This window comes from Microcaecilia unicolor, chromosome 4, assembly GCF_901765095.1.
Source record: "Microcaecilia unicolor chromosome 4, aMicUni1.1, whole genome shotgun sequence".
In the NCBI taxonomy this organism is placed as follows: Eukaryota; Metazoa; Chordata; class Amphibia; order Gymnophiona; family Siphonopidae; genus Microcaecilia; species Microcaecilia unicolor.
The window spans coordinates 246,685,608-246,709,244 of NC_044034.1; the positions used below are offsets into that span (position 1 = coordinate 246,685,608).

Genomic DNA, 23,637 nt, shown 5'->3' on the forward strand with positions numbered 1-23,637 from the left:
TGATTATACAGATTTAAGCAGAAACAACGTCTACAAGATTCAGTTCAAGCAGATATCCGAAGTATTTTGGAGGGTTACCACAGAGCGAAGATTGCTGACAAGAGATATTTTGATGACAGAGGGCAACAACCACCACTACATATTCCATCTAGTAACCAGCATCCAAAGATGATGGTTGTACTTCTATTACACCAGAGACCAGTGGCTGAGAAGACTCCTATTATGGTCCAATATGAGCCCGTGACCTAGACATCACTTCAATCGCTGCTGTCATTCACCCCAGAACCTGAATGTAGTCCCAGACCCTGGGCCTGCCTTAATGGAAGAGAAGGCGAATCTGTTGAACTGTCTTCGATCTCCCACATTCTGTAAAGAAGATCCTCTCCCTTGCTGAGTCAAACAGAATGCTCAGACACTCCTGCATCTGCGATGGAGTTAGTCTGCTCTTCTCGAAATTGACCACCCAACCCAATGACTGCAGAAGATGGACAACTTTGCTGCTGCCATGCTGTCCAAATAGGATGACGCACAAATGGGTCAGTTGTTGGGATATGGGTGAACTCTGATTCCTTGGCGCCAAAGGAAAGCTGCCACCACCACAACTTTGGTACACATTCTTGGTGTCCTGGGGAGACTGAAGGGCAAAGCCTTGAACTGGAAGTGACTACCCAGCACTACATAACATAGAAACCTCTGTTGCGGCGGCCATAAGTGTGCCTCCTTGATATCGAGCTCGGTGAGAAATTCTCCTACTTGAACTAAAGCTATGACTACCCTTAGTGTCTCTATGCAAAAGTGGGGCACTCTGAGGCAGCGGTTTGAGATCTAAGACTGGATGAAAGGTGCCTTCCTTTTTTGGAACAATGAAGTAAATGGAGTATCTGTCTTGTCCCTGTTTGGCCTGGAGAACTGAACAATGGCCTGCAGCGCCAGCAAGGAATCTACAGTGGCCTGAACCTCAACTACCTTGGTTCCCTGTTCAAGAAGAGAAGCGCGACCGGTCAGGAGTACTCCAACTTGTAACCTTCTGTAAGAATATCCACACCCCACTGGTCTGATGCAATTTTGACTCACACCACCCGAAATGCCTGAAGACGTCTTCCCACCGGAGGAATAGAAGAATGGACAGGCCTCGCATCACTGCGAAGCTCGGGAGGCATTGGGAGCTCTAGTTGACAGAGATGAGAACATTCTGTCCGCATGAAAGGAATACAGGCATGAAAAGAAGACTCGCATGCCTGAAAGCGGGACTTCTGATCCTATTGCCGACGACCAGGCCGGTACCATCTGCTCTCTTGAAAATGAGATCGAGAGCCCCCTGAAGATGGATGACTAGAGGCTTTGGCTTATCCTCCAACAACCGCTGTGGCTTAGTTTCTCCCAGTTCTTTTCACATGTTACCGAGATCTTCTCCAAACAGCCACTTGCTCTGAAATGGCAGATTAACTAGATGCGACTTTGACACGCCCAATGCCACAACCAGAGTTGCTGACATGTCGTGACAGCAAAAGACGTATTGCAGGCCATAACCCGTAATATGTTATAAATAGCATCCTCCAAGTAAGCCAGCCCTGCTTCCAGCTAGGCGTTACGTGCTTGTCTTGTGTTGCAGAGTACTGATGCTGTAGATACTAACAAGCTGCACACTGTTAACTGAAAGTCCAAAGAGGCCACTTCAAAGGTTGTTTCAGCGAGCCTTCTAGCTTTCTATCCTGTAGGTCTTATAGGGCAATTCCCCCTTCCAATGACAAGGTGGTCTTAGTCACCACCGTAACATGGGAGTCCACATTGCAATTTATCTTTCTCCTCCAGAACCAATGCGTAGAGACAAGCCATGGCTTTTCCCACTCTCAGCCCCAAGTCCAGCGAGACCCATTCTGCTGTAATTATGTCCTGAATGTCTGGATGCATCAGGAAGGCCTGAGAAGGACCTCTAAGCCCACTCATAATCAACGAAGATGAAACTCCTGATGTCAAAGCACAAGGCTCATCAATGGAAAGCACCATCAATGCCTCAGAAATAAGTGTACTGAGCAACTCTTTATGAAACAAACTCAGTATTTTCAGGTCTTCCCCCTTCTCAAGAGGGAGCTCTCCCTCCTCTAATGGCTCCTTCAATGATAGCTCCTCATAATAGACCAAGATCACATCAGATAAGGAGGGAGAAGCAGAGATAGACCTCCAGAAGTAGACAGATGAGGCTAAACGAGATCTCTTAGGAGGGGGGCAGCAGGGCAAGAAACTGAAGCACTCTGCTGCAACTCTGACTGTCCTTGCTTCAGTAAATAAGCATGGTGTAACAGCAAAATAAACTCCAGAGAAAACAAAGATCCCGATGCAGCTGAATGCTCTGTTGGGCCCTGAGGTTGTAAAATGGCAGTTTTGCTCTGCGCATGATCAGAGGCTGCTCCTCATTGCCAGTTGGCCCCGAAAAAATGGCACCTGTTCTCGTGCTCTTCTGCATCAAACTTCACATCAGCCCTGCTGGAGAGTCCAAAGTCCCCAGCATATTCGGATGCTGCGCCAAACCTGCTGCCACCAACCGTTTGCACACACTACAACGCTCAGACGCCAGTCAGTGGGACCCACAGCGGGGAAACCACTTAACTGCCACTGCGGGAGCTGCCATTCACCCTGACTGGCATAACACAACGCAGCCCCAAGCACTAAGTTAGGATCCCTCCCTTGCACCAAGTAGAACTTGCAGCCCTCCAAGCAGTTCTGAGTCAAACTTTAGTCGGACTTACCACTGCTGGGAACCATTTGACCAACTAGACCAGGAACACATCAGCCAGAACCAGAGGCCAAAATGTGTATCCATGCACCTGCTGGAGGTAGAAAGTACTGAAAAGCTGGACTGGACGCCAAGAGAGATCTCAGCTCAGTTTTCAGTTCCCTGTTGGTTGATGGACGCAAATATCCCACAGGTTGTGGAATAGTGGGAAGTGGGAAGCTACAAAATGGAAGGTCTCATTTTACAATGATGGACCCAAAAGTGCCCCAACTATATTCAAACATATTGAAATTCTTAAAGCCTTTCCCTAATCTGTGCCTTTATATAACTTTATCTTGGAATTCTTTCAGTAGCTCCATGTTTGACATGTTTACATTTATTTTATTTATTTGGATTTTGCTCACACCTTTTTCAGTAGTAGCTCAAGGTGAGTTACATTCAGGTACTCTGGATATTTCTCTGTCCCAGGAGGGCTTTGTACCTGAGGCAATGGAGGGTTAAGTGACTTGCCCAACATCACAAGGAGCAGCAGCGGGATTTGAACCGGCCACCTCTGGATTGCAAGACTGGTGCTCTAACCACTAGCTTTGCTTAAAATTAATTTCAAACAACATGAAAGTGAAGATACTTACCTGTAGCAGGTATTCTCCGAGGACAGCAGGCTGATTGTTCTCACATGTGGGTCGGCATCCACGGCGGCCCCAGGAATGGAGATTTTCTAGCAAAATCTTCAAAACCTTTGCGACAGCCAGTAGAGCGCGGAACGGACGCATCACGCATGCGCAGCCATCTTCCCGCGCGCATCCGTTCCCGCCTCAGTTAAATGAAAAGCAAATAAAGCAGAACACAACAACTCCTAAGGGGAGGAGGGTGGGTTGGTGAGAACAATCAGCCTGCTGTCCACGGAGAATACCTGCTACAGGTAAGTATCTTCGCTTTCTCCAAGGACAAGTAGGCTGCTTGTTCTCACATGTGGGGTATCCCTAGCCTCCAGGCTCACTCAAACAACAAAGAAAGGTCAATTGGGCCTCGCAACAGTGAGGACATAACAGAGACTGACCTACGAAGAACAACTGTGAGAGTGCAGCCTGGAACAGAACAAAAATGGGCCTATGGGGGGTGGAGTTGGATTTTAGACCCCAAACAGATTCTGCAGCACTGACTGCCCAAACCGACTGTCGCGTCGGGTATCCTGCTGAAGGCAGTAATGAGATGTGAATGTGTGGACTGATGACCACGTCGCAGCCTTGCAAATCTCTTCAATAGTAGCTGACTTCAAGTGACCCACTCACGCTGCCATGGCTCTAACACTATGAGCCGTGACATGACCCTCAAGAGTCAGCCCAGCTTGGGCATACGTGAAAGATATGCAATCTGCTAGCCAATTTGAAACGGTGCATTTCCCAACAGCGACTCCCTTCCTGTTGGGATCAAAAGAAACAAACATTTGGGCGGACTGTCTGAAGGGGCTTGTCCGCTCCACATAGAAGGCCAATGCTCTCTTGCAGTCCAATGTATGCAACTGACATTCAGCAGGGCGGGTATGAGGACGGGGAAAAAATGTTGGCAAGACAATTTGGTTCAGCAAGAACTTAGGGTGCGTGCAGAGGACTACTCTGTTATGATGAAATTTAGTATAAGGGGCATGGGTTACCAAGGCTTGGAGCTCACTGACTCTACGAGCTGAAGTAACCGCCACCAAGAAAATGACCTTCCAGGTCAAGTACTTCAGATGGCAGGAATCCAGCGGCTCAAAAGGAGATTTCACCAGCTGGGTGAGGACGATGTTGAGATCCCATGACACTGGTTGAGGTTTGACTGGGGGCTTTGACAAAAGCAAACCTCTCATGAAGCGAACAACTAAAGGCTGTCCAGAGATAGGTTTACCCTCTACACGATAATGGAAAGCACTAATTGCACTAAGGTGAACTCTTACGGAGTTGGTTTTGAGACCAGACTCTGACAAGTGCAGAAAGTATTCAAGCAAGGTCTGTGTAGGACAAGAGTGAGGATCTAGGGCCTTGCTGTCACACCAGACGGCAAACCTCCGCCACTTAAAAGAGTAACACACCTTTGTGGAATCTTTCCTGGAAGCAAGCAAGACTTGTGAGACACCCTCAGAAAGACCCAAGGAAGCGAAGTCTACGCTCTCAACATCCAGGCCGTGAGAGCCAGGGACTGGAGGTCAGGATTCAGATGCGCCCCCTCGTTTTGGGTGTTGGAAAACACTCCATCTCCATGGTTCTTCGGAGGACAACTCCAGAAGAAGAGGGAACCAAATCTGACGCGGCCAAAAGGGCACAATCAGAATCATGGTTCCGCGGTCTTGCCTGAGTTTCAGCAAAGTCTTTCCCACCAGAGGTATGGGAAGATACACGTACAGAAAGCCCTTCCCCCAATGAAGGAGAAAGGCATCAGACGCTAGCCTGTCATGTGCCTGAAGTCTGGAACAGAACTAGGGGACCTTGTGATTGAGCTGAGTGGCAAAAGGATCCACCGAGGGGGTGCCCCACTCTCGGAAGATCTTGTGAACAACTCTGCAGTTGAGTGACCACTCGTGAGGTTGCATTATCCTGCTCAATCTGTTAGCCAGACTGTTGTTTACGCCTGCCAGATACGGGCCTGGAGAAAGATGCCATGACGGCGAGCCCAAAGCCACATCTGGACGGCCTCCCGACACACGGGGCGAGATCCGGTGCCCCCCTGCTTGTTGGCGTAATACATGGCAACCTGGTTGTCCGTCTGAATTTGAATAATTTGATTGGACAGCCGATCTCTGAAAGCCCTCAGAGCATTCCAGATCGCTCGCAGCTCCAGCAGATTGATCTGAAGACCTGATTCCTGGAGGGACCAAGCTCCCCACCCCAGGAGAGATGCATCCGTTGTCAGCACTTTTTGAGGCTGAGGAATCTGGAAGGGACGTCCCAGGGTCAAATAGGATTGAATTTTCCACCACTGAAGTGAATTATGAAAATCGGTGGACAGCTGGATCACATCCTCTAGATTCCCCGCAGCTTGATACCACTGGGAAACTAGGGTCCATTGAGCAGATCTCATGTGCAGGTGCGCCATGGGCGTCACATGAACTGTGGAGGCCATATGGCCGAGAAGTCTCAACATCTGCAGAGCCATGATCTGCTGAGATGCCATGGAAACGAGAGACAGAAGGTTGTCTGCTCTCGTCTCGGTAAGATAGGCCCGAGCTGTTTGAGAGTCCAGCAGAGCTCCTATGAATTCTAGTTGTTGAACTGGAAGAAGGTGTGACTTTGGGTAACTGACGGTGGGGACTAGTGGTTGGGAGGCGGGGATAGTGCCAGAGCCGGTGGTGCCAGAACCGGTGGTCAGGAGGCGGGGATAGTGCTGGGCAGACTTATACGGTCTATGCCCTGAAGAGGACAGGTACAAATCAAGGTAGGGTATACACAAAAAGTAGCACGTATGAGTTTATCTTGTTGGGCAGACTGGATGGACCGTGCTGGTCTTTTTCTGCTGTCATCTACTATGTTACTATGATGACAAAACATAGCAGCTCCAAGAGTCGAATATTCATTTGCATGGACTGTAGAGCTCCTGCTTCTGAGGTGTTCTTCACCAGCCAATCGTCAAGATAAGGGAACACATGCACTCCCATTCTGTGTAGCGACGCTGCAACCACCGCCAGGCATTTTGTAAACACCCTGGGCGCGGAGGCGAGCCCAAAGGGCAGCACATAATATTGGAAGTGCTGTGTTCCCAGACGGAATCACAGATACTTCCTGTGAGCTGGAAGTATCGGAATGTGAGTGTAAGCATCCAGTCCAGAGAGCATAGCCAATCATTTTTCTGAATCATGGGAAGAAGGGTGCCCAGGGAAACCATCCTGAACTTTTTTCTGACCAGATATTTGTTCACGGCCCTTAGGTCTAGGATGGGACGCATCCCCCCTGTTTTCTTTTGCACAAGGAAGTACCTGGAATAGAATCTACTACTACTACTAAACATTTCTAAAGCGCTACTAGGGTTACGCAGCGCTGTACAATTTAACATAAAGGACAGTCCCTGCTCAAAGAGCTTACAATCTAAAGGACAAGTGAACAGTCAGTCTGATAGGGGCAGTCAAATTGGGGCAGTCTGGATTTCCTGAAAGGTGAGAGTTAGGTGCCGAAAGCAGCATTGAAGAGGTGGGCTTTAAGCAAAGACTTGAAGATGGGCAGGGAGGGGGCTTGGCTTAAGGGCTCAGGAAGGTTGTTCCAGGCATAGGGTGAGGCGAGGCTGAATGAGCGGAGCCTGGAGTTGGCGGTGGTGGAGAAGGGTACTGAGAGGAGGGATTTGTCCTGTGAATGGAGGTTTCGGGCGGGAACGTAAGGGGAGATGAGGGTAGAGAGGTAGTGAGGGGCAGCAGACTGAGTGCATTTGTAGGTAAGAAGGAGAAGCTTGAACTGAATGCGGTATCTGATTGGAAGCCAGTGAAGTGACCTGAGGAGAGGGGTGATATGAGTATATCGGTTCTGGCGGAATATAAGGTGCAGCAGAGTTCTGAACAGATTGAAGGGGGGATAGATGGCTAAGTGGGAGGCTGGTGAGGAGTAGGTTGCAGTAGTCAAGGAGAGAGGTAATGAGAGCGTGGACGAGAGTTCGGGTGGTGTGTTCAGAGAGGAAAGGGCGAATTTTGCTGATGTTGAAGAGGAAGAAGCGACAGGTCTTGGCTATCTGCTGGATATGCGCGGAGAAGGAGAGGGAGGAGTTGAAGATGACTCCGAGGTTGCGAGCAGATGAGACGGGGAGGATGAGGGTGTTATCAACTGAGATAGAAAGTGGAGGAAGAGAAGTGGGTTTTGGTGGAAAGACAATGAGCTCGGTCTTGGACATGTTCAGTTTCAGGTGGCGGTTGGACATCCAGGCAGCAATGTCGGATAAGCAGACTGATACCTTTGCCTGGGTCTCCATGATGATGTCTGGTGTGGAGAGATACAGCTGGGTGTCATCAGCATAGAGATGATACTGGAAGCCATGAGATGAGATCAGGGAGCCCACGGAAGAGGTGTAGATTGAGAAGAGAAGGGGTCTGAGGACAGATCCCTGGGGAATACCAACAGATAATGGGATGGGGGTGGAGGAAGAGCCATGAGAGTGAAGGTGCGGTGGGAGAGATAGGAGGAGAACCAGGAGAAGACAGAGCCCTGGAACCCAAATGAGGACAGTGTGGCAAGGAGTAAATCATGAGACAGTGTCAAAAGCAGCAGATAGATCGAGGAGGATGAGGATGGAGTAGTGGCCTCTGGATTTGGCTAGGAACAGGTCATTGCAGACTTTAGAGAGTGCTGTCTCTGTCGAGTGAAGAGGGCAAAAATTGGATTGAAGTGGATCGAGGATGGCATGAGAGGAGAGAAAATCAAGGCAGCGGCTGTGAACGGCACGCTCAAGTATTTTGGAGAGGAAGGGTAGGAGGGAGATTGGGCGGTAGTTGGAGGGACAGGTAGGGTCAAGTGATTTTGAGGAGAGGTGTGACTACGGCGTGCTTGAAGGTGTCAGGGACAGTTGCAGTGGAGAGAGAGAGGTTGAGGATATGACAGATGGAGGGGGTGACAGTATGAGAGATGGTGGTAAGTAAGTTGGTGGGGATGGGATCAGAGGAACAGGTGGTGCATTTCGAGAAGGGAAGGTGAGCGGTTTCCTCCTCGGTGATGTCAGGAAAGGAGGAGAAAGAGGCCTGGGTTGGTTGGTTGAGGGAGAGGGTTGAAGGGTGAAGAGGAGGAGGAGATGGCTTGCTAGTGAACTCAAGGTTGATCTTTTGCACCTTGTCACGGAAGTAATGGGCCAGTGATTGAGGAGAGAGCGAGTGGGTGGGTGGGAGCAGAGGGCACTTTGAGGAGGGAGTTTAGGGTGGCGAAGAGACGACGGGGGTTGGAGCTGAGAGAATTGGTCAATTGGGTGTAATAGTCCTGTTTGGCAAGGAATAGGGAGGAGTGGAAGGAGGATAGCATGAATTTGTAGTGAAGGAAATCTGAATGGGTGCGAGAATCCCAGCCCTTCTTGCCCTGGTGGAATGGGCTTGACCGCATTGGCGCTGAGAAGGGCGGAGAGTTCCTCTGCAAGTACCTGCCTGTGCTGGAAGCAGAAAGACTGAGCTCCCAGTGGACAATTTGGAGGTCTGGAGATCAAATTGAGGGAGTACCCCAATCAGACTATTTGAAGAACCCACTGGTCGGAGGTTATGAGAGGCCACCTTTGGTGAAAAACTTTTAACCTCCCTGCAACCGGTAGATCGTCCGGCACAGGTACGTTTATGGTGGCTATGCTCAGCTGGAGCCAGTCAAACCCCCGTCCCTTGCTTTTGCTGGGGAGCTGCAGGGGCCTGTCTGGGTGCATGCTGTTGATGCGAACGAGCGCGCTGGGGCTGAGCCTGAGAAGGCTGTCAGGAAAGTGGATTGTACCTACGGGAGAGAGACACGCAGCCACTCTCCATGGCAGAAAAGAAAAAACTGAGGCGGGAACGGACGCGCACGGGTGGGAAGATGGCCACGCATGTGCGGTTCGTCCGTTCCGCGCTCTACTGACTGTCGCAAAGGTTTTGAAGATTTTGCTGGAAAATCTCCGTTCCTGGGGCCACCATGGACGTCGACCCACATGTGAGAACAAGCAGCCTGCTTGTCCTCGGAGAAGTTCATGTTACAGAAAAATTCTACCAAACCATACATGTCTACAATTACAGCACACATGATCAATACTTCTAAAACATGTGTGTGCTGTAATTGTAGACATGTATGGTTTGGTAGGATTTTTCTGTAACATGAACTTCATGAAAGATTTCAAGTAGAGAAGTAGCAAAATGTTAGTATCCTGGCAGGGCTGAGTAAATAATGAAGGAAGGTAAAGTGATTTGTTGAAGCATGAACTGTAAATAACCCAAATGAGAATAATGCATGTATTGTGCAAAATATGCAAAGGAAGTCTGTGAGAACAGTTTCATTTTTGACTGATACAGAGGTTTATCATAGCCTTCATCTGGGAAATTAGTTTAGTATATTTTTCTTGATACACCATATTTGCAAAACATACATCAAAGCAGTTTACAATTAGAAGGAAAAGAACACAAGTGGGAAGGGGTTTACAATCTGAGGCTTAGAAATCATAATCTTGAAGAATTAGGTAAAGTCATAGCAGAGGGTAAGGAAAAAGAAGGACTGCTGCCGAGGGCTGCCAAGTAATTCACTGGTGGACACCAAAACTGCTTAGGGGGATCCTGACTAGCCCTAACAAATCTAGGAGAACACTGAGATGGGCACTTTGCTCTAGACCACAGGCTGTTAGGAGGAACAAAGACATGCTCAAAAAGCAAGGATTATAACCCTGATTTGAAGGTAAGATACAGTTTGCCTTCAGATATGGATCATGTTCAAGAGATGTAGGGGAAAAGTAACTAAGACTAACGGGGTGGGGTACACTCAAGTCACATTTTCACTGATGGCAGGATTATCTGGTAGAGAGACTTGAGAAGATCTCAAGCAGAAGGAAGGAAAGTAAGGAAATCAGTAAATCAGGTAACTATATTAGGTGCTTATGGGCTGATGATCAGAAGCAGACGCAGGTGCTAGAGGCTATTAGCTCCATGCTAACGCCTGCATTTGATACCGTCCCATGATCAGAGCCTCCGAGCACGTGAAACAACGCACTCTCGGGCTCTGACCGCAACTAGCATGCAAATGCATGCTTAACAGGGCTCTTAGCGCAAGTAGCATTCAAATGCATGCTAAACATATTCCTCCCCAATGATCAGTGGGCAGCACGCTGAACATTCGCACGTTGTCCCCAGCAAATCCAACACTAGCTCACAGCTGGTGTTAGGGTTTGCAGATCGTTGGGGAGGAATGGTGAACCCTGTCCAGCATGCATTTGCATACCAGCAGACCCCCCCCCCCCCCCAATACAGCCCCCTACCTCCCCCCTCCCCCCCCCCCCCCCCGCAGGAGCAGAAACTAGACTCCCCCACCAGTACCCCCCCCCCGGACACAAGTTACCTCCCCCAAAAAGTCCTTGTAGCTCAGTGAGCCACAAATCAGGCTCCCCAACCTGGTGCTCTAGCCTAGCGGCTCTCTTCCCAGACAGCCCAGACCTGTCAAACAAGTGCGGGAGAGATTATGCCTGAGTGCGTGCTCAGGCACAATCCTCCCGCACTTTACCCTATGATCAGAGACAATAGTGTTACCCTATGATCAGACACAATAGTGTGCATAAATTTATAGGCTTTCCATCATCTGGGCATTACTGAGTAAAGCACTGAAGGTTTTGAACTGGACTTTGAAGACATTGGGGAGCTAGCAATGCTAGTAACTAGTACAATAATGTATCAATAGTGAGTTGTTAACCGCAAAACAACAGCTGGTATGCCCTCCTTTTTTAACTATTATTATGATATTTATATTCCACATTATCCCAATTAGGTTCGGGTTTAATGAGACTTACATTATTATAGTTAAAAATACAGAGTAATGATTACAACAATACAGAAAATAATATTCTACAGTGATAGAGAAATGTGGATGATTTGTAGAAATTTATATTGTAATGGTATCAGTTTATTATCGAAATGTGTAGCATGATGTTGTGTTGGATCAGATACATATATATACACCAATATATTTGTGCAGCTTTTAAAAATATATTTTTGACACTGCAGCAGAGAGAATAGTTTCATTTCAAGCCCCTCTCTCCCCATCCCTTTTTCTGGGAACTCCTGAGAGCAGGGATAGTTAATTACAAACACTTAAACACAAAAGAGCTTCCTCTGCCCTCCCACCTAACAAAAGATGGACTAAGGTGGGCACCTGAATACCCCATTGAAAACAAAGAACTCAGAGGAAAACCATAAACAAGACATTTGCTTGTCAAAGGTATACCTGCCCCTCCCATCAGCTTTCAGACATGTGCAGAAAGGAAGGACTTGTAATGTGTATCTGCCCCAGAGACTGAGCAGGACATCAAAAGACCATTTGCCAGCAAAATCCAGACAGCAAGTCTCGTGATGTCATAAGACATGAGACCAGGACTCAGGGGTCGTGTGCAGACATGAGACCAAGATACCACAATGCTTTGCAAATGCCCAAGGGTCGTGTGGAAACCAGGAAACCAGGACAAAGATCCACATGGCATATCCTCCTGCAGCTTGCAAGATATAAAAGGACAAGCTGTTTCCCAAGAGTCCGATGCTCTTCAACTGCAAGCAACTCAGATTCTCTACAGCTGCAAGCAACTCAGATCCATTCACTGCAGAAGCCCTCCTGTCCTAACCATGTGCTCATCAATCAGCTGGACCACAGCATGCTTGTAACAAGGACTTGTAAGTTAACCTACCTGCTACTTTGTTCTATTTTATGCACAGATTATCTGTAAAGATCTCTTAAAACCTACCTCTCGTGTGCAATTGTATATTAAATCAATCTTTTTGAAGCTAAAAATACGGTCTCTTTGTGTTCTGAGTATATGGTATCTTTTATATATACTTAATTTATTCAATTTATTGCAATTATCACCTTTGGTGATTGGTGGAGAAATTAATATCCTAAAACTTATAAATACAGCATCTGCTCTTAAATTATAAACAGTAGCGAGTGCTCTCGAGCTATTTTCCCCAAAATAAATAATTTCTTGTAACAATATAATTGATAAGTGAAAACCACTAAATTTATAACTCCTAAGTCGCAATAGAATAAGAAACTGGAATATTGTTTATTAAAGTGAAGTCTAGAGAGATGGATTTTGAAATGAATTTGAAAAGAAATGGAATTTCAGTAATTTACAGAACTGTATATTTATTTACTATTTATTCACAGTAAGCTCCTTTCTTAGGCCTGGCAAGTTAAACTGATTATTAAGACTTTCAAATAAGGGTGCAATACATAGTCTATTTGATGTTTTGCACATCAACTTTTTTTTTTTGTTTGTCAGTTCACTGCTCAGTTACAGACAAGGATTAACTGTTAGAAAAATGCACTGCACTTTCTTATGACGTTTATACTTTTTATAGTCTTTACATTTTCCATAAAAACTGGACCTCTTAATTATGTTTAAAGGCCGACTAAATCATTTTTCTGCCTGGTTTCAGTTGAAAGACTACAGCAATGGCTTTCGGTGTAATTCAAAAATTTCTGCTTTGTACTGTTTGTCTCCCTCCCTCCTCCTCTCCTCTAAAAAAGGGTTGCCTTTCCCCTGCCCATCTGTAGATGTCCACCTCAGGCCTATCCTACAATCCCTGTCAGTCTAGGGGTGTAGACCACTAGGTTGGGGGGGAGAGGGTTGATTTGTGGCCCACTGGGTTACCAGGGCTCTTTTTTTGGGTGGGGGGATATGAGGGGGGGGGGTTGAGGGACTGGAGATCCACCGAATCTCCAGTCCCCCTGTGAAGTTGTGTCCTGGGGGGGGGGGGGTTGGAGATCCACCAGACCTCCAGCCCCCATGTCGCTGGCTTGGGGTGGGGTTTGGTGGGGGCACTAGGCCACCAGGTCCTTGCTGTTTGGGGTGTGGTGGTCCCACGGACCTCCAGCTCCTGTGTTTGACAGGTCTGGGCTTTTGACACCTTGAGCCTGTCCTACAATCCCTGCCGGTCTAGGGGTGTAGTCAGGGCAGAAGTGACCCCCAGTTGCTCCTGTCCATGCTGGCTCTGCTCTCAAAATGGCTGCCATGATCTCTAATGGCAATCTCACAAGATTGCCACAAGAGGTCATGGCAGCCATTTTGAGAGTACAGCTGATATGGGAAAGAGCTACTTGGGATCACTCCTGCCCTAACACCTACTAGACCACCAGGGATTGTAAGTTAGTCTGGGGGAGAGCTACTCTTTAGATTCTTTTTTTTTGTGTGTGTGTATGTGTGTGATGTGATTGCAAGTAATGCAGTTAAGATCTTGGCATAGTAGCTTATATGGTAGAGTGCTCCAAATGAATATTTTGGATACAAAAGTCTATCAGGAATTTAAGTTGGTAAATTTGGGATGATAAGCTACTTGGGAATTAGATTATATTATACCTCCTCAGAGAGGCTATCACACCAAATGAGGGACAAAGTCAGGTACTGTAAAACGCACGGTGGCTTTAGTTTAAGTTTTCATTAGCTAAGGTCCATGTGTGTAGAGGCTATTTTGCTTGGAAGTAAAATATGGTATTTTATTATTTTAAGTTATTATATATTTCTAGCTTGGATATTATTTGTGTAATTCTAATGAATTTCCAGGCTCTGTTGGGTATGATGAAGATACATCATTTTAATCAAACTTGTGGCGTGCAGAAGCTAGATTCTATGAGAAAGGAAACTGCAGCGATTGTTTTCAAGCACAAGTACTGGTCAAGCTTATAGTGTTAATAGGGAAATTACATTATGATGAAATTAAAATAATTTGAGAAATGTATTGCTCTTGATTGTAATTTTTCAGAGTATATAGTCCTCGCATTCAGTAACATCAATGGGGTTTTTTATCCTGGATTGTGCATTAGGCTGGTATAATGTTTGTAGTGGAGATCAGTATATCTGGACTCAACCTATTTTAGGAAGAATTTATATCATGCTTGTCCTTAACCAGTTTTATAACTGAATACAAATCGGGAAACATCTCAGTGATACTTGCTCTTGTTACCTGTGCACAGTTTGGATATGCATAAAATGCCAGTAATCAGCCGGCGGATGTCAGTGTTTTTATGCCTGCTGCTGGCTGATATTTCTGGATATGCAATGTTGGGCTATGACTGGACACCGGGCACTTAACATCCGGTTTTAGGTTAGCCACTGAAGTTTATGCGGTTAAGTACAATATTCAGCCCTTAAGCTGAACTGCTTAAAGATAGGATTGCTATTTATATGGCCCAATTTATGTGGTTAAAGGGCTGAATATTGGCACTTAACAGCATAAGTGCCAACTCCATCCCCACAATGCCCACAAGTTAGCTGGCTTTGGTGCAGACGCTAACTGCGAATATTCAGCGGCGCTAACTGGTTAAGGACCACTGAATATCAGCTGCTAGCCACAGACAAGTAATTTAAGCAGCCTTCCCACTTTAATAGTTTTTAATATCAACTAGCATGATTTTTTTTAACAAGTTCTCACAAAATTCTGAACTGACTTAGGAACCTAAACATGCTAGACTTGTTGAGACGTCCTTGCTAAAATAGCTATCCCATTTGTTAAGTCTTTGCTTGCAGTTCATTGGGACTGGAGGGTAATCTCCTGTGGGTTTAGCAGAGGGCTACCAACTGAAAGCTTTGACAATCCCCAGTGGGCCTTATTGGTTCATATTTACACAACCAAACTTAGTTTTCTGTTTCAATTTCGGCTGAAACCTGGCAATAAGTATCGGCTTCTACCTAAAGTGTTTAGACAGTTCTGGTAGCAGCAGTTTTGGTTGGCCTCTAAGTTTTTTTTTTCTGCAAAGGATCTTCCTGCTGCCCTTCAGAAAGTGTTAAATCTTTATTTAAAAGAAAGCAGAGATAAGTTTCCATAACACACATTTGTGTGAAAAATCCATAACACACATTTGTGTGAAAAATTTATGATCACTTTTTCAACACTAGTATTTCAAAGATAACACTTGGTATCCTAAGGGGGAAGTTTGTACCTCCTAGTCAATACAAGATATGCCTGCTATTCTACTGTACTCAACCTTAACATTTTTAATTTTGTCTTCTTGCAGCCATGAAAGTGTTTTCTTCTTCCTAACCCTTCTGAATTAGCAGTTTCCACTGCAGCTCTGCCTCCAAAATGTGCCCCCTGCTTATACCTGAGGTGACAAACTGTTTAAAAGTCCTGTTAACTGTGGTGCGTTGCTGCAGGCTGGCGCCAAAGGAGCACATGTGCCACTGTGCTCTCTTCATGCAAAATCGAAGTGCATTACTTCATTTTCACTCTTCTCATTTTTGATCAATGTTGTTTGTCCAGATGGAATTTTGCACCTCCCCTCCCCCCCCATAAGCTTTCACCTTTAGCATTTGGTCTCTTCTCATTTTCAAATGCATATTCCAATTTACTGGGGGTCAGAGGCCACTCCATCTACTGAAATATGACTGTCTCATTAAAACACCACTGGATACTTTAAAGTGAATCCACATCCTGCTCTGCCTTTTTTCACCACTTTCTTCTCAAAATTCCTCAATATCTCAAACGAAGAAAATTAATTTACGACCTTCTCACTGACCACAAATTCCAAATATTTACTGAAAACCCTAGTTGTGAGATAGCAGTGCCTCTTCTCATACTTAGTCAGAACCTGTCCAACTGATAGCATAAATAAAAAAAAAATAATATAAACTGCTGCCAAACACAAAGGGTTTCATAATCAAGCATTTTCAATACTGCAAAATTTGAGCTAAATCCCTGACTGCCTCTGAAAGCCTCCTAGTAGTCTTTTCTGGGCATTCATCTCAAACTCTTGTACTTATCAACGCGCCCCCCCCCCCCCCCCCCCCCAGTGGCTTCTCTACAGGAATTAGCTATTATTTCTGAGGCTCACTTTTATACCACTCTACTTAAAGTCCTTGAGGACTTAAACATCCATTCTGACAGTTCTTCACCTATGGTGCATGTTTTTATAATCTTTTGGTTAATCTTACCTCAACCCACTCCAGCTTTTCCTCTAGAAAAACAAAAACATGACTACAAAATTGCATAGTGTCAACCTTCCCTGACAATTTTTCTTCTCTCTCAATAGAAAACTAGACAGAACAATGAAATTCATCTTCCTGCAGCATTGGATAAATTTACTCCTCTTAAAGAATATTCTACTGTGTATAGGTGCAGTCATCAATGACATTCCGGAATCTTGAATAAGCAAAAACACACACAAAAAAAGAATTGTCAATAGAGTGGAATGATACTGAAATCACCTAGTATGACCATATGTGATGATAGACATGGTAAATGTTCCCTTTTAATTCAAGAGGCCAAGAAATATATTTTTAATTATTGTTAATAATTACTCAACTTTCTTCTTCATCTCAGCATGATATATCCCTTTTAGGTCACTCCTTGGAGATTTCTAAATCTTCTTTTCTCCAGGAAGTTGAAGATATTTAACTTTACATTCTCTTATTAAATCTTCCCATTAATTGGTCTAAACATTCTCACAGCTTGATCCCCTGTCTGACTACTTCTCCCATAAGGAGACTCTCTTAAAGCCTTTTGGCTGCTTTTCCCACAGTCACGGAGACAAGTCTGGAAAAACTGGATAGTGGATCTATTGCCACACTCTTGGATGAAGCATCCTGATTTAAAATTACCACCAGTCCTTTGCAAGATTATTAAGTCCATTTTTCACAATTTACTATCCCATCTTCTTGGAAAATGGCTTATATTAAACTACTTAAAAAAAAAAAAAAATCAGATCTAGATCCTCTATGCCCTGGAAATTATCAGCCCATTTCCAGCATTTCCTTTGTTTCAAAAACTGCAGAAAAGATGGTCTTTGATCCAGTTCACACCTTTCTGGAGAAAAAAAAAATGGTTTTCCACACAAGGAGCGGAGGAGTGGCCTAAAGGTTAGGGTGGTGGACTTTGGTCCTGGGGAACTGAGGAACTGAGTTCGATTCCCACTTCAGGCACAGGCAGCTCCTTGTGACTCTGGGCAAGTCACTTAACCCTCCATTGCCCCAGGTACAAATAAGTACCTGTATACAATATGTAAGCTGCATTGAGCCTGCCATGAGTGGGAAAGCGCGGGGTACAAATGTAACAAAACAAACAATCTAGCTTCAGGATTGAACATTGGTACAGAGATATATTTGGTTGCCGATGCTGAAAAATATTCCCTTTTAGTGCGTCTTCATACGAGTGCTGCTTTTGATCTTGTTGACCATATTCTCTTAACAAGACTTTCTGAGCTCTGCATCCCTGGTTCAGTCTTTTTTGGTTCTTCTTCCTCAATTTTTGAGATCAGAGCTCTGATACCCTCTCTGGTCTTGCTCCTCTATTCTGTGGTGTCCCACTAGGCTCTATAATCGTTCCCCTCCCCAATGTTTTCTTTGCACCATTACCAAAGTTTTGTAGTAAAGTGGCTATCAGCATATTTATCTATGTTAACATTACTACTACTCTACTCCTCTAGAGGAGTAGCCTAGTGGTTAGTGTGTAGCGGACTTTGATCCTAGGGAACTGGGTCCAATTTCCACTGCAGTTCCTTGCGACTCTGGGCAAGTCACTTAACCCTCCATTGCCCCAGGCACAAATAAGTACCTATATATACTATTTAAACCACGTTGAATGTAGTTGCAAAAACCGCAGAAAGGAGGTATATCAAGTCCCATTCCCTTTCCTGTTTAACAATGCCATTGCTCACTGACTTACTACACACAGTCTGAAGAGCAGCCCCACTAAACCAGAGGCTGCCTTTTTTTTGTCCTCTTTCTTCTTTCTATCTCCAGCTATCATGGGTTTTTCCATTCTAATTATAACATCTGTGAAAACATGGTGTGATTTGACTTAAGCTGACTTTCACAGCTCATATTTCAGAAGTCACAAAAAAAAATCTTACTCCACAATGCAGAAAAATGTGCCCTTTAAAACCTTTTCTAGACCAAAAAACTAACACTAATATATGCCTTTGTAATTACCTATGTTGACTATACCAATGCCATCATTGGCTTCCCTCTACCTTATGTTATACAATTCATTAAAAAAACAGCCATTAAGCTAGTATAGGATGCAAAAAAAAAAAAAAAAAGGGGGGGGGGGGGGGGTAATGCCACAACCTATTTGACCACCATCAACTACCTGTACTGATTACAAGTATTGACTAGAATTTAATTTAAAATTTTATCTTTAATTCATGGTGTGTTTTACACCAGTTTGCCCCAAAGCTGGCTTTCAGCCTCTGTCTTCTTCAGCTTGAGGCAGGCTTAGGGCCTCCTGTAGTATAGGGACCCAAGGCAACTGCCCTGCTTGCCACCCCCTAACACCGGCCCTGACTAGAAACCTTGATTTTTGATAATGGACACACCAAGGATTATGAAATAATGAAGATACACACTATTTAGGTATTTGGAAAACCAGGACATCTGATCATAATTCACAGTTGCTCTTTTTTTTTTTAATCTGCATCTACCGTCTTCTCTTAAAAGTTAGAGCATTTGTTCGCCAAGTGTACTGAGTAGTTATTACACTATTATACTTACTACAAGTACATGCTCCACTGAAAGCTGAAGTTATTGTCATACAAATTAATTGCTACTGCAGCTGCACACAATAAAAACTGGAACACTGATACTGGAGGTCCAAGACGGCTGCCCTGTGCAAGGACGTGCGTGACTTCTCTGAAGTTTCCTTTCTCACTATGCCTAAACATCGTGGGAAACCCTCTGTGCAATCTGCTCAGCAGGTGGTGTTTCCCCAATTAAGACAGGTTGAGATTACAGCATATAACTGTGCAGCTGCAGGCGAACTAGCTGCTCAAGCAATGGAGAAGAGCTCGAGCTTTGGGAGCGACGTTTTGCTCAGCCCAGCAGGTCCTATCACTACCTTGTGTCCAAGATTGGAATTGGAGCTGGGTCCTTCCAAGTCAGTGATGGTAACGCCACCTGCGGCTGAGACTGAGTTGAAAGCTGGAGTTCCTTCTGGTGAAAAATAATCACAAACTACGCATTCGGGCAGGAAGCCAGTGGAAGAGACTCTGGAAAGACTAGCAGTGGAACCATTGTTGGTCCTGCCACCACTGGTCAAACCACTCTAGAGGCAATTTGGCATGCCCTGGAGGCCATCTGTACTTTGCCTTCCAAGGTTCTACTTGCACTGACCCACAGTATGGATCATCTTCAGAGTTTGGAAGGGAGCAATGCTGAACTGACAGGGAAGGTGAAGACTTTGGAATATCAAGTTCAACCGGTGAAATTTACACAAGTAGTAATTTTATAAGATAAAATGACTTTGTATTGGATAATAGAGAATTTTGAGATTTAAAAGGGGTTGAACTTGAGATTATTAAATTTCCCACAAGTTATTACAGCTATACCTAAGGAGATATTTTACAGATTTTTAAAGAATATTTTCAAGTATGAAGAGATGAGTCTACCTCACATGAGCAAAGAAGTGTACTAGTGCTGTGGAGAAACAGGAGCAAGGGGATATTTCCTCGGATTGGATTTAACTAACATTCTGATTACCCTACCAAAACAATGGAAAGCTCTGCAGAGGAGGTAACTTCTCAAGCTATTCTTTTAGTTTCATTTGTATTTCAACAGGATAAGGAAGAACTTGTGTGTCTTTTATTTAGATTAAAGGACTAACTTAATTTGGGGGGGGGGGGGAATCTTTTTCCTGATGTTTCTTGAACTCAAAACTAGACGGTGAAATTTTCTGTTTTGCCGTTCTAAGGTTTTGTCACTTGGTGTAATACAGCACAATATCCATGTAAGTGTACAGTTTCTTTGAATGTAAAATGTTTTCTTTGAGCCCTCTCAGTTACAGTTTTTTTCTTGAGGGAAAAGGGGCTGTCTCTACTTGACCCTCAGTGAGTTGTACATCAAAATAGGACTATAAGATTTATATAGCATAGGTCTTGCACTTTTTCCATTTTCTCATCTGTTTACATTTTTTTCTTCTTCTTCTAAAATTCCTTCACTTGGGCTCCCTGTTATATGGGCTGATAAGCAGAATAATTTTGTTAGAGTATTGATTTGTTCTGCTTCAAAATTTGTTAATTCTGTGATGTATTTCCACAAAATATTTCTTTGTAGTTATTGAAATTTAAAATAAATAAATAAAAACTTGACTATCTTGGTAAGTCCACTTCTTGCTTATACATATGTATATATGTTCAAAAACTTACTGTTATTGGTACATCCTTGGCTCCTGAATTTAGTAAGTGCAGATTTAAAACCTTCGCAAGATCTGTTAACAAGAAGGAAATAAAAAGCATTTTGGTATATAGCAATGGTGAAAATCACACATTTCCATAATTTATCACTGTTCTATAATGAGCTGTATGTGATTTTGATAAAAACCATATAGTAAAAACCAATTTTGTCTTAACAAATAGTGCTTTGATGCTATTCTGTATGAATTACTAGATCCGTTTATTATATGGCCTCTTTACTAAGCTGCGTTAGGCGGTAACACACACTTAACGCAACTTAAATTGGCATATTGCAGGACATGCTCAGGCATCCTGCGATAACAGCCAATGTGCTTGAGGGAGCATGACAGGGTATGGAGAGTGCATTTCTGCACAAAGTGCATCTACATTAGCATGTGCTACCCCTACAAATTAGGTAGCAGTAAGTGCTCAAGTGCCCATATATTTTTTTTAATGGTCGTGCACTAATATTTCCATTAGCATATGGCCATTGAGGCGTAAAAAAAAGAACACAAAATCAGCCATTTTAAGGCTGCAATATAAATGGCCTTAGCATGTGGAAAATACCCACATAAGGGCATGCTAAGGCCACTTTATACTGCAGCTTAGTAAAAGGCCCCTTAGATTACAAAAGCTAGGAAAAAAATGTGTGAATACTTCAATGAGAAAATTGTACAATTGCGACTCAAAATACCTGTCAGTACCATCGATTACGCAGAAATACTTGACTGCCTAGACCCAGAACCTGGAATATACCCAGCAGACAGAACCTGGACCAACTTCGAGATATTATCGGAGGACCAAATCTCCCAAACGCTCAAAAGATTCGCCAAATCTCATTGCAAATTAGATATATGCCCAAACAGCCTTATGAAATTTGCCCCTCAACAATTTATAATAGACTTAACGAATCACATGAACTTTATGTTACAAAACAGATTCTTCCCGAAGGAGAAAGAAAAAATTCTACTCAACCCCATACCCAAAGACGCAAATAAAAGTGCTAGCGAACTAACCAATTACAGACCAGTAGCATCCATTCCCTTAATAATCAAAATAACGGAAGGAATGGTGACCAAACAACTCACAAACTACTTACACAAATTCTCAATTCTACACAACTCCCAATCAGAATTTCGGACCAACCACAGTACTGAGACAGTACTAGTTACTCTCATGACTAAATTCAAACAAACGATTGCAACTGGCAAGAACAAACTACTTCTACAATTTGACATGTCTAGTGCCTTCGACATGGTTGATCGTAGAATACTATTAAATATCCTCAAGTACTTCGGAATTGGAGGCAACATTCTCAATTGGTTCAAAGGACTGCTAACAACACGATCATACCAAGTGACATCTAATTCAATTACATCAGCCACATGGATACCTGAATGTGGAGTTCCACAGGGATCCCCCCTCTCACCGACCTTATTCAACTTAATGATGATACCCTTGGCCAAACTACTATCAAACCAAAACCTAAACCCATACATATACGCAGATGACATAACGATCTACATCCCATTTAAACAAGACTTGAAGGAAATTTCCAATGACATCAACCAAAGTCTACATATCAAGCATTCATGGGCAGATGCATTTCAACTGAAACTCAATGCAGAAAAAACCCAATGCCTAATACTCACCTCTCAACATAACACGAACAAATTCACCACCATTAACACACCAAAACTGAATCTTCCACTCTCGGACACCCTAAAGATTCTTGGAGTCACCATTGATCGACACCTCACACTTGAGAATCATGTGAAAAACACAACCAAGAAGATGTTCCACTCAATGTGGAAATTAAAAAAAAGAGTAAGACCTTTCTTCCCAAGGACCGTCTTCCGAAACCTGGTACAATCAATGGTATTTAGCCACTTAGACCATTACAACGCACTCTATGCTGGCTGCAAAAAACAAATAATCATGAAACTTCAGACAGCTCAGAACACGGCAGCTAGACTCATAATCGGCAAGACAAAATATGAAAGTGCTACACCCCCACGAGAAAAGCTACACTGGCTCCCTCTTAAAGAACGCATCACGTTCAAAATATGTACTCTAGTTCACAAAATCATCCACGGAGATGCCCCAGCCTACATGTCAGACCTGATAGACCTACCACCCAGGAATGCTAAAAAATCATCCCGCACATTCCTTAATCTTCATTTCCCCAATTGCAAAGTTCTAAAATACAAACTAACGCATGCGTCCACCTTTTCCTACTTGAGCACACAATTCTGGAACACGCTGCCACGCAACTTAAAAACGATCTATGAATTAACTAACTTCCGCAAACTACTGAAGACCCATCTCTTTAACAAGATATACCACAAAGACCAACAAATGTGAACCCCTCACACTTATATCCAGAATTGTCCTACAATATCTGCTTGTTATACTAATACCTTGTTTTAGCATTATCATGTTACCCAAGTTACTCCTATAATACTAAATGTTTACTTCTCATGTATTTCCACTATTCATGATGTATTGTAAGCCACATTGAGCCTGCAAAGAGGTGGGAAAATGTGGGATACAAATGCAATAAATAATAATAATTTAGTGCCCACACTTCTCAATTTTCCTTGTTTCAAATATGGGGCATGAACCCTACAATTTTGAAGTAAATGGCAAAAATTTGAGAAAGCGAATATCTGCCTCTCTCCAGCCACAGTGTTTATTTCCAACTGTATGCTCCTTAGAAAACAGGATGGGATTCACACGTGCTTTGCTAAACTGAAGCTTTTCTTGCCTGATACACAGGATGGAGCCTGAAGTTGATCAACTCTCCAAGTACTTGTGTATGTAAGCCGCATTGAGCCTGCCATAAGTGGGAAAGCGCGGGTTACAAATGTAACTAAAAAAAAAAAAAAAAAGTGCAATGGCACGCATACTTAAAATGGGAAAAAAAACAGGGGGTGCTCTCTCTGCTCCCTGTGATTATCAAGATCGCACATAAAATAAGCATTTTTCACAAATATCTGATTGAATAGCAGAGAGGTTGAAAGACACTAGCAATGAGTCTTGTCTGCAGTGTTTCTTCTTGTGGTTTTAGTTGGCTCTGGACATAGCATGTTGCAGTTG

General features: G+C 44.0%; 1 protein-coding gene across 1 annotated transcript in view; it reads right to left on the bottom strand.

Moving 5' to 3' along the window:
- TMEM131 (transmembrane protein 131) overlaps window positions 1–23,637 on the bottom strand; it is a 489,982-nt gene that overhangs the window by 177,163 nt on the left and 289,182 nt on the right. Inside the window, exon 11 of the mRNA XM_030201383.1 lies at window positions 20,512–20,573. Coding sequence (XP_030057243.1) covers window positions 20,512–20,573 — 62 coding nt within the window. The remainder of the gene's footprint in view (window positions 1–20,511; window positions 20,574–23,637) is intronic.